The sequence below is a fragment of the Brassica oleracea genome, unplaced genomic scaffold (assembly GCF_000695525.1).
Source record: "Brassica oleracea var. oleracea cultivar TO1000 unplaced genomic scaffold, BOL UnpScaffold00900, whole genome shotgun sequence".
Classification (NCBI taxonomy): domain Eukaryota; kingdom Viridiplantae; phylum Streptophyta; class Magnoliopsida; order Brassicales; family Brassicaceae; genus Brassica; species Brassica oleracea.
Genome location: NW_013617509.1, coordinates 27,448 through 39,272, shown reverse-complemented (window position 1 = coordinate 39,272; position 11,825 = coordinate 27,448). Strand labels below are relative to the sequence as shown.

General features: G+C 39.2%; 1 protein-coding gene across 1 annotated transcript; it reads left to right on the top strand.

Moving 5' to 3' along the window:
* The first annotated feature begins 9,292 nt into the window (after positions 1-9,292).
* Positions 9,293-10,541, top strand: LOC106320377 (F-box protein At5g25290-like). Its single transcript, XM_013758734.1, has one exon. It carries the CDS (start codon positions 9,369-9,371, stop codon positions 10,467-10,469), a length of 1,101 nt encoding a protein of 366 aa, XP_013614188.1. The 5' UTR covers positions 9,293-9,368; the 3' UTR covers positions 10,470-10,541.
* Positions 10,542-11,825: the final 1,284 nt, after the last annotated feature.

The window sequence follows — 11,825 nt, the reverse complement described above, 5'->3', positions numbered from 1 at the left end:
GAGGCGGTTCTCCGAGAGAGACATCTTCTCCTTCGGGGATTTCTGTGTAGGCTAGGTATGGCTTAAGACGCTGACCGTTCACCACAAACTCACTGCCATCATGACTCCACAGCACAACTACACCATAGGGCTTTACTTCTTTGATAGTGAAAGGCCCGAACCATCGGGATCTAAGCTTCCTGGGAAACAACCTCAGGCGAGAGTTGAAGAGTAGGACTTGGTCATTTGCAGCAAAGGTTCTCGGAATGATCTTCCTATCATGATAAGCCTTTGTGTGTTCCTTGTATATCTTGGAGTTTTCGAACGCCATATGTCGAAACTCGTCCAACTCGTTTAGTGGGATCATCCTTCTCTCAACTGCAGATTTCACATCAAAATTCATTTGTTTAACCGCCCAAGCTGATTTGTACTCTAACTCCACTAGGAGATGGCATGGTTTTCCATAGACAAGGTAAAAGGGGGTGGTGCCAATAGGAGTCTTGGATGTTGTCCTGTATGCCCATAAGGCATCATTTACCTTGGTTGACCAGTCCTTTCTTGTTGCTCCTACTGTTTTATGTAGGATACTTTTGATCTCTCGGTTGGAAATTTCGACATGTTCGCTTATCTGAGGGTGGTATGCAGTCGTCACCTTATGTCTCACGCCATTCTTCTTTAGTAGCTTCTCGAACACTTTGTTGATGAAATGTGATCCTCCATCACTAATCACCACTCTAGGCACCCCAAATCTTGGAAAGATGGCAGATTTGAACATCTTCACTACCACTTTGGCATCGTTTGTTGGACTTGCTATGGCCTCTACCCATTTGGAAACGTAGTCAACAGCAACAAGGATGTACTTATTGTTGTAAGATGATGGGAATGGTCCCATGAAATCGATCCCCCACACGTCAAATACCTCAACTTCCAGGATGAAGTTTTGTGGCATCTCATTCCTTTTGCTGATATTTCCCTGTCTCTGGCATGCATCACACTTAGAGATGAAGGAGTGGGCATCTTTGAACATCGTAGACCACCATAAACCAGCTTGTAGGATCTTCGAAACAGTTTTGCTTACAAAAAAATGCCCCGTGTAGTTGGAACCGTGGCAGCGGAAAAGTATGCCTGGTATCTCTTCCTCAGTAACACACTTTCTGTAAATATTGTCGGCACACTGCTTATACAAGAATGGCTCATCCCAGAGATAGCGTCTGACGTCTTTTAGGAACTTCTTCTTGTCATTTCCGGTGAACTTGAGTGGTTCTTGTTCTCCGGCCAGGTAGTTTGCTATCTCTGAAAACCAATGCATCTTAGGAATGCTTGCGTCCTTGATAGGTACATATCCATAATTGTATCGGATGCTCACTGCATAAACGTTCTCCACGGGAAGAGTATCTGCCAATGGTAACTCTTCTTCCACTCTTAGCCTAGAGAGGTGGTCTGCGACTCCATTTTCAATCCATTTCTTATCCTTGATCACCAGGTCAAACTCTTGCAGCAAGATAATCCATCGCAGCAACCTTGGCTTTGCATCCTTCTTCTGAAGTAGATACCTCATCGCAGTATGGTCAGTGTGTACTATAACTTTAGATCCAACAAGATAGGATCTAAACTTCTCAAAGGCAAAGACAATGGCAAGTAGTTCATTCTCGGTGGTGGAATAGTTGCATTGTGCATCGTCAAGTGTCCCGCTTGCGTAGTAGATGACATGAAGCTTCTTCTCCTTCGGTTGTCCCAAGACAGCTCCTACTGCATAATCGTTGGCATCACACATCACCTCGAAAGGTAATTCCCAGTCTGGTGGTTGAACAATTGGTGTGCTGACTAATGCTCCTTTTATCATGTGAAAAGCGTCCAAACATTCTTTATCAAAATGAAACTTGGTATCCTTGGAGAGCAGACGGGTCAAGGGCCTGGCAATTTTTGAGAAGTCTTGAATGAATCTTCTGTAGAACCCCGCGTGACCCAGAAAACTTCTGACCCTTTTGACTGAATCAGGTGGTTGTAGGCTCATCATGACCTCGACCTTTGCCTTGTCAACTTCAATGCCTCTTTCCAAAATTTTGTGCCCAAGGACGATCCCATCTCTGACCATGAAATGGCATTTTTCACAGTTCAGTACCAGATTTTTCTCCTCGCACCGCCTAAGTACCCTGCACAGATTGGAAAGACAAGCAGAGAAAGAAGATCCATAAACAGAGAAATCGTCCATGAATACTTCCACTATATCTTCAATCACGTCAGTAAAAATAGACATCATACACCGCTGGAACGTGGCGGGTGCGTTACACAAACCGAATGGCATCCTGCGATAGGCGAATGTACCATAAGGACACGTGAATGTGGTCTTTTCTTGATTGTCTGAATGAATTGGAATCTTGAAAAACCCTGAATAACCATCTAAGAAACAGTAGTATGGATGGTTAGCCAATCTTTCTAGTATCTGATCAATAAAGGGGAGAGGAAAATGATCTTTCCTAGTTGCAGCATTCAACTTTCTATAGTCTATGCACATCCTATGACCAGTGACAGTTCTAGTAGAAATTAGCTCATCTTTCTCATTTTTTACTACTGTTATCCCACCTTTTTTAGGCACAACTTGCACATGACTAACTCAATTACTATCAGAGATTGCATAGATAATTCCAGCCTCTAGAAGTTTCATTTTCTCTTTCTTTACAACATCTTTTAGATTCAGGTTTAACCTCCTCTGATGTTCTATAAAATTCCTCGATTCATCCTTTAGATATATCCTATGCATACAAAGGTCAGGTGAGATGCCAGGAATATCATCTAGTGAATAGCCTATTGCTTTACGGTACTTTCGTAGTTCACATAGAAGTAAGGCAGTCTCAGCATTATTCAGATTAGCATTTATGATAACAGGGTAAGTTGACTTAGGGCCAAGAAATGCATACCTTAACCCTCCTGGGAGGGTTTTGAGTTCTATCTTTAGGGCTCTTAGTTCGCTTCTGGGGTTAAAGTGGTATGTAGTGGCTTTGGGTGTTGGTGATTCTTCCTCTTCAAGGCTCATAAAAGCTACTTCGTGTATTGTTAGGAAACCCGAATCAAACATCTTGACAAATTTGGCAGAGTGTGTTCATTTAAATATTTGTGCTCACTCTCAGCTAGAGTAAGAGCAATCTCTAGGGGGGTCATCTTTCAGCAGCTCTTTGGTTACTTCATCATCATCTTCTGAAGCATGATCGATGGAGAACGTGTGTCCATCCAATGTGGGTTTTTTTTAGCATCTTATCCACCTCGAACTTCATGATTATGTCTCCCAGATGGAGATCTATCTTCCCTTTCTTAACATCAATGATGGCTCCTGCTGTGGCCAGAAATGGACGTCCCAGAATGAGAGGGTCCTTTGGCTCCTGATCGAGCTCCAGCACTACAAAGTCTGTAGGAATTCTATGGTTTCCGATCACCACATCGATGTCTAAAATAACTCCGACATGATGTTTCACTGAGCGATCTATGAATACTAGCTGGATTTTTGTAGACCTGTAGTTTGTGAGTCCAAGCCTCTTTGCCATAGTGTATGGCATCAGGTTCACACTAGATCCCAAGTCGCATAGAGATCTCTCGAATACAGCTTCTTCGATCTCACATGATAACACAAAACTCCCAGGATCTTCCATCTTCTCTGGTGCTCTGTTCTGAAGTAGTGTGCTACATCTTTTGGAGATAGACATAACATTCTCCCTCGGTGAGGCTTTGTTAGTCACCAGGCTCTTGACATATCTCTTTAGAGCAGGAATTATTTCAACAGCATCTTCAAACGTGAGCTTCACATTCAACTCGCTCACCATCTCTTTGCACTTAGCTGCCTCCAAATCTCTGCGAGATTTCCTATGTTTCACTGGATAGGGCAGCTTAGGGGTGTATACTCGAACCATAGGCGATATGTTTTCAGCAGCTTCCGCCTCTTCAGCTTGTATCTCAGTGGGTTCTTCAATCTGTGCAGTTTTGTTTTCGTCAACGGGCATGCTTCTCTTTTCTTTCGAAACCAGCTCATTCCCACTCCTTAGAGTGATAGCGTTCACATACTCATTCTTTGGGTTGTGTTCACCTCTTCCAGGAAGAATTCCAGTAGGTCTTCGGACAGCTTCAGCAGTTTGGGCGACTTGAGTCTCTAACTTCTTTACATGTGTTGAAAGAGACTCTCATTTGTTGTTCATGTCATGGTACATGGTATCAACCTTCACATTGATGTTATCAACCTTTGTGTTTATTTCAGAAGCTGTCTTTTGCTGATTGAGCATCAATTGTTGGAGCATTGACTCAAGCTTAGATACTTTAGCAGCTGGAACAGAGCTTTCACCGGTTTGAAACTGTGTTGGATTCTTTGGCTGAAAAGAGCCGAAAGGTTGCTTCTGCTGAAATCCTCCTTGGTTGTAATTAGAGTTCTGATATCGGTTTTGTCCCAAGCTCTGCCCAAAAGGTCGGTTATGCCCGTAGTTTTGGTTTTGGTATCCTTGTTGTCTTTGGTTTGGTCTGTAGGTTTGTGGTTGAAACTGTTGTTGATGTCCTCCTGACTGTTGTGGGTAGTTTTGATTAAGTCCCTTGTTCTGCACATAGTTCTGTCCACCAGCGTAGTTCACTGCAGCTTGTTGTTCAAGGTTTGTCCGTCGACATAGTTGACTACAGCCTGCTGTCCTTGTGGTTCTTGACTGGGGAAGAAAAACGCTCCTTCTCCATATTCCTCGATGGAACTGACAACCCTTTGATCCCTTTGCATAAGCATATCAATCTTTGCGCTCATCTCTTCCAGCTTCTTACTTTCTGAATTTCAGCCTTTTCGCGATCTATCATATTCTTCATTTTGGTTGCTGGAGCTTGTGGCAAGATTTTCTATCAATGTGTAAGCTTCCTCTTGGGTTCTTGTCATAAAGTCTCCATTGCTGGCTGCGTTGAGAGAGTTTTTCACATTCCAGTTTGCGCCATCATATAAGATGTTGAGGATATGCTCACCTGAGTACACATGATGTGGACACTCTCTTTGATATTCTTTGAATCATGCCCATGCTTCACGTAGCGGCTCAAAGGTATTTTGCTGAAAGTTTGTGATCTTACTCCTCAAACTAGCCGTCTTGTGCTTGGTGTAGAATTTGTCCAAGAACATAGCTCTGCATTGCCCCCAAGTAGTGATAGATCCTAGAGGTAGAGACTTCAGCCATCTCATCGCCTTATCTCCCAGAGAGAATGCAAATAGCTTGCATCGTAGAAAATCAGCGGGAACTCCATTTGATCGTGTCGTGCTACAAATCTCTTTCAGAGTCTCAATGTGGTCCATGGGGCTTTCGGACGGAAGACTATAGAACATGCTCTGTTTGACCAGAGCTATCGTTTGAGGTTTGATCTCATAGTCTTGCATGTTGACAGGAGGAAGTTGTATCGCGGACCGATTGTGATAGAATGTGTGTGGAGTGTCGACAGATCCAATAGGACGAGGTTGATTTTGCCTCTGTCCTGGTATAGGAAAAGGTTGTCGGAAAACTCCAGCAGCAGCAGCAGCGTTGGTAGCATTTGCAGTGTTATCTATGTTTTGCTCATCACCGAGAGGAAAAATTTCGCCCATTTCCGGGTCCATCGTGTTGGTCTTGCATTCCAGCCATGTTTCTTCTTCTGTTTCTGTTGTTCTCTCTTTCGATTCTTACAAGTTCCTCGTTAGAAACAACCACCAAGTCTTCAGAACTTCGGCTTCTTGTGTTCATATACCTGAAACACACGCAAGAAAACCGAGAAAGAATTTATAAGTAATATGAAAATAAGGTTCTAGACTAGACTTTAGTCTTAGTTCCAAAGGTAACGCTATTGGTCCCCGGCAACGGCGCCAATAACGTTACCTTTGGAACTAAGACTAAAGTCTAGTCTAGAACCTTATTTTCATATTACTTATAAATTCTTTCTCGGTTTTCTTGCGTGTGTTTCAGGTATATGAACACAAGAAGCCGAAAACTTAATTCTAATTCAAAGGATTTTCATATTCATCTGGAGAGTTTAAAGCGCAGAACGAACAACGGATCAAGACACGAAGAAAAGGAAGAGAAAAGAACCCATCGATCGATGGGTTTATAGGCAAAAACCCATTGATCGATGGGTGATCAGAAATTTTTAATGCATCGATCGATGCGTTAAAGCCCATAAATGCATCGATCGATGCATCCTCGCTGTGTACAACTTCACCTACTTCCTCCACTTCACCTACTGCATCCACTCGTCTTTCATGATGAAATTAAAGCCTTTGTCGAAAAAGGAGGGTCCTTGGCTGATTATAAATAGGGAGGACGAGCTCCATAAGAGAGGGGAGACACCATCTACACACCATCTTAGAGATCAAAACTTGAGAGAAAATAGATTTATGAGTGTTTTTCTAGTTTGAAAATTTGTTTGAGTTTGAAGTTTGTAGAAGAAGAAGAGAATCCCTTTTCTTCCCAGAGAAGCTTCTAAACCCTCTTGTTTTCTTTATTTTCTTTAATAATGTCAATTATGTATTCTGTTTTTGGTTCCATGTGTGAGTAATCCACTAGTTAGGCTAGGGTGATTCAAGGAAATCCATGAATCCATGAAACTGATGTGTTAAAGAAAGGGGGAAATCATTTGGTTTTTCATCTAGATCGATCTTAAAGCTTGAATTAGAAGGTACACCTAGTTCTTGATCATTAGGAAGTTCAAAAAATATTTGTTTTATAGGAAAAAATCTTAATTTTTTTAAAAAATATTAAATATATAGCTTTATTAATCTTTTTTTTACTTTATATATTTTTTTATGTAAAAGATATTTCTAAAAAATAAATTGGTATTAGACAAAGTGAATGAAGTATCTGTAAATATCCGTAAATATTTGCAAATATCAAAAAAAATTGGATATCCGATTTTATATCCGTATTTTTTTAGAAGCAAAACAAATTAAAAAAATTAGATATTTGTGAAGTACGGAACAAATCAAAAATACTGAAAAATATGATAGTATTGGATCCGTGCGAATGCCTATTGGTAGCCACGTATGTTCTTGAAATTAATAAATTGTTACGTATATTGCTATCACTATTTTATAATAATATACTTCTGTTTGGTAAAATTTATATAATATAATAATGTACACTTTTCTGGACTTAAAAAGTGAATTTGACTGCCCACTATCTCCTTATAACCAAGCCTTGTTACATATTATAATCTATTCAAGCCAAAAATTGTCTTCTGTTCCATTCAAAAAGAAAAAAAAACAATGTCTTGTGTAGTTTATTTAGCCAATAGAGTATTAGCATCCAATATCTGCATCCAATATTTTTATATATTACATTTTCTCAGTTTGCCATTAACTAAACGCATACATTTTGATCTCCACGGATTCTACGAGGTGTTCATCTGAGTTAGTAAATGACATTCTCAGAAGAAGAAAAGGTCCAACTAGTAACAAACCTTCAACAAAATTGCACAAATCTGATCCTAATGATGGTTTAAAAGTCAAGGGAAGTTAGTGGATGTACTTTCCAAATTTGTGTTGCTCGTTCAACTGAGACATGTCTGTCTATAGTGGTTCGTTTCTGAAGACAATAAAATCTCCTTTAATAAGGTATAGTTTGTTTTGAAAAAAAACATCAACAAATTTTAGTAGGTTTTAAACACAATTATAACCTAAACTTTTTTCTAGAAAAAAACACAAACTATATATATACTAGTATTGATCCCGTGCTATGCACGGGCATATTTTTTGCTTACAAAAAAAACATGAAATTCGGCATAAAGGATGCACACAAGTAGAAATTGGAAATTTTTGTTATGTAAGGAGAGCAATGAAAGAGGAGAAGAAATAAAGAAATCGATTAGATATCGGAATGAGCCAATCATTAACTATCACCAAGACGATCAAATCTAAGAAAATTGGAAAGGATAAAGATTCCAAAAAGCATAAAAGGTTGATACATTTTAGTGGGCGGTGGGAAGGTGACGTGAAAGAAGCAAGTATGTGTCAAAGATCTTTACATTGACGTCTTCGAGAGTTATATTTTGCGGTCAATGGAATAAAAAAACGTTCGGGTTTTTCTTTCATCCCTTAATTAAGACATTGGCAGTTCGCTGGCACGTTTCTTCACCTTCTTGCACCAAAAGTCCAGCAAACCAACGTTTTTTTGTCTCTCCTACTCATATCTTTCTTCAATTGTAAGGTTCGTCATATTATGTATTGTAGAGAATTAGGATCAATTTCTTAGAGAAAATACAATTTTCTTACAAACATCACATACCTCTGTTTTGTTTTCGAAATTAATCAGGCAGCACCCATCAGAGACGTTTCCTTGAGCTATATATAATACAGCCTACAAAAATTTTTTTATTGTTTTAAATTCACATTGTTAGTATGTTACTTATCTTTCTCCACAAGACACTCGATATATCATCATGAGCTCTTCCTCATCGCAGAAACAATTTCTGTAATGCTTCGAAGCTTATGCTCCTGTAACACAATATCATAACAAAGCAAACGTTACAGTTTTGACATTGTTGACCAAATCAAACACTTACCTGTTTTGATCATGGCATCGAACAAACTTCATGTCTCCATCACAAAGATTGCAAATACCTGATAAGAAAAATAGCTATCGGATTTACTTGATTACATGCTATATCGTTTTGATTGATTTAAAATGTTACTTATCACACGCCTCTTATGAATGATTATAGGCTATATCTTTTAAGTATCTGTTTAATTATAGAGATATATAGGAACTGGGAAAAGAGAAAAAAAGAACGTGTGCAGTTGGATTGTTTGAGAAACCGTTATTTACAGATATTTTTCACATTATTTATTTTATTGAATTTTTTTTAGTTTTGAAAATATTGCTTATGTGTCAAAAATGTATTGGCTAGGTGGCTTGTACTTTAGTATATAAGAGATATTTGTTTTGTAACACAAACTATATATAATATAACTGTTTTGTTTCGAAACAAAAATGATATAAAAAATATATATTTTTTGAAAAATTAATCTTTAAATATAATTATTTTAAAAAAAAAGCTCATAAACAAACTTAAACGGATATCCGTTTATTTAGCGGGTATATCCGTCAACGAGACATTTATAAACTCGTTTATTTTTATATCACAATAAATGGGTCACGGATCCGCCTATTTAAATTAAAGCCCGTTAGGTCCATGGGTTTCAAGCCATTTTAACACCCGTGGTACAGCCACCACTGCCACGTACCGATGATTAGGTGTTAGTATAATGAGTTTCCCTTATTACTATGGGGTATAACTATAATAAACTTAAGTTGTGTTCGTAGCCCAAGAGAAAACCCTAAGCGGTACCCAATCTATATATAAGACACACACAATAGCTGCTCAGGGAACAAACGCGAGAATCAGCCTGCCTCGTGATAATAATGAAGATATCTTCTTCCCTCAAACGAAGCTGGAGCTCGCCGGATCTACGTCCGAGGAGTCTAAGGCGGACAATCCCCCAGTTTAGCCGATCTCCAGGGCTGATGCTTTTTCCGAAGGACGGTGGGTTTGTGCTGTACGACCCTAAAGAAGGCAATATCCAGAGGAACGTGGGAGACTTTTCAGGGTGTCGATTCCTGGCAAACTCGGGTAACTGGCTCTTGGTGTTAGATTCTAGATCCGATTTGTACATGGTGGATGCGTTTAGCGAAAAAAAGAAGATCCCTCTTCCGTCTCTAGAGTCGATTGAGTCAGCTGATTGTATTGTCAAGCGCGTGGGAGATAGAGAATTTATAAGGGAGGAGTCTGGCGCTATTTACAAGGATCTGAGTGCTGATGTGGTGAGGGGACTTTTGTGGGTTTCCGAGAGTGGAAAAGAGTACGTCGTGTTGTGGCTCTTCGACCTCCCTGGCCACTCTTACATGAGCTTCTGCAAGAATGGGGATACTCATTACACTGACATTCCTCTCGTTTTCGATGACTATGCCTTTCACAAGTTTGATGGCTTGTCGGATATGGTGCTACGTGGTACCCGCCTCTACGTCTCAACAAGTCGTCGTTTTGTTCGAATCTTTGATCTGTCTGGACCGCAAGGTTTCTTCAAGGACATTACCGGTCAAACACCATTCCCAATGCTTTCTCATCATGATTACGCCTACGATTCTAGCATTGCGGTTACAACATCATCAGGAGAGGTTTTGTTGGTTGAGAGTGATCCATCCAGTAGGACCTGGTTCCGCCTCTACAAGAAGGATCCTGATGTAGAAGATCCAGATCACGCCTGCCACACGGTTACTGAGGTACATTCTCTTGGTGGTGAGGCTCTGCTTCTTGACTTGGGTTTCACTGTGCCTGCTAACAAGGCCCTTGGTATCAAACCTGACTCCATCTATTTCACCCGTCACTTTCGTCCCTGCCATTGCTCACCTCGCGACCTTGACATCTGTGTGTACAATCTTGCAACCCAGTCCCTCCATCGCTATCACAATCTTAACCAGATGGATCTCATGGATGCTCGATGGTTCCTCCCTTCAGCAAATTAATTTGCTCTTCTCCTTTTATTTATTATGCTTTTGAATAAAGGTTTAGGATGTTGACTTAACGAAACATATTAAACGTCCGTACAATTCCAAAGCACTTTCTTAGGTTTCTTAGGCTCTTTCATGGACGTTGTCCCCCTCAAAGTTTTTTTTTGGTCTAACCCCCCCTCAAAGTTTGCAAACCATGCAAAAAAAAAAAATAAAGCCATCTCTTGTACGTACTTTTATCCGCTTGATTTTCTCAATTTGATTTTTGATCTCTTTCATTTCATGGACTTGTCCGCCTTAGTTTTGCAAACCATCCTCCTCTGCAAGCCCATTTCATGAGTTTTATGTGGTTGGGTAAGAAATATGATTTTTGAATGGTTGTTAGGCTTTGGAAAGAGCTTCAGAGCATATGTGATCTCTTGTACTTTATCCAGTTTGAGTAAGATTTTGTTGTTTGTATAATTTGCTAAAAGATAATAAATTTAAAGAGGTTTCGTCTCAATACTTTTTTTCCTTATAAATCATGTCGTAAGAAAATAATAAAAATGAACCCATCTGTGCTCCTACTAACCGCGTCTAGACATTTGGCAAGTAAAATAATAATATCAACATAAAAATTAATCTAGGTGTGTTGACCTCAACAGGTAACCGATAATAAACATTACAGAACACTTCGCTCCTTCTACATTTTAAATCTGCAAGGAAAGCATTGTCTAACTCATCAATACACATTTCAAACATAACACAAATGAAGAACTTCTCTCGGTCGTGGAAACATGATCAAGTGTTCATCAGTTTCAGAGGTAAACCTCTAAGAAACAATTTTTGTGAGCCATCTAAAAGAAGAATTAAAGAGGAGCAAAATCAACTTTTTCATTGACGAGGATGAGACGAGAGGGAGACAGATCACAACACTCTTTGAAACAATCAGAGAGTCAGGTGTTGCACTCATCCTCTTGTCAAACAAGCACTCCGACTCAGAGTGGTGCTTAGACGAGCTTGTAGAGATCAAGAACCAAATGGAGACGGGGTATCTTGACGCTTTTCCTGTATTCTACGAAGTGAAATCTGCCTCCATCAAAATTTAAAATAGTTTTAAAAAGTCGAATTTTAAAATAAAAATTTTGAAAAAAAATTGAAAAATTTCAAATTTGAAAAAATAAAAAAATTATGATTTATTTAAATATTTATGTATCTGTAAAATAAAGGTAGAATGGTATTTTCTCTCTTTTATAAAATCTGTTTTGGTCTTTTTTGTGTGTGTGTGTGTGTGTTTTTTGGGTCGAAAAACTCATTTTAAGATCTTTTGGAAGATTTGAACTCAAACAAAATAAATGCATATGTATTTGCTTCTATGTCAACATTTGTTCT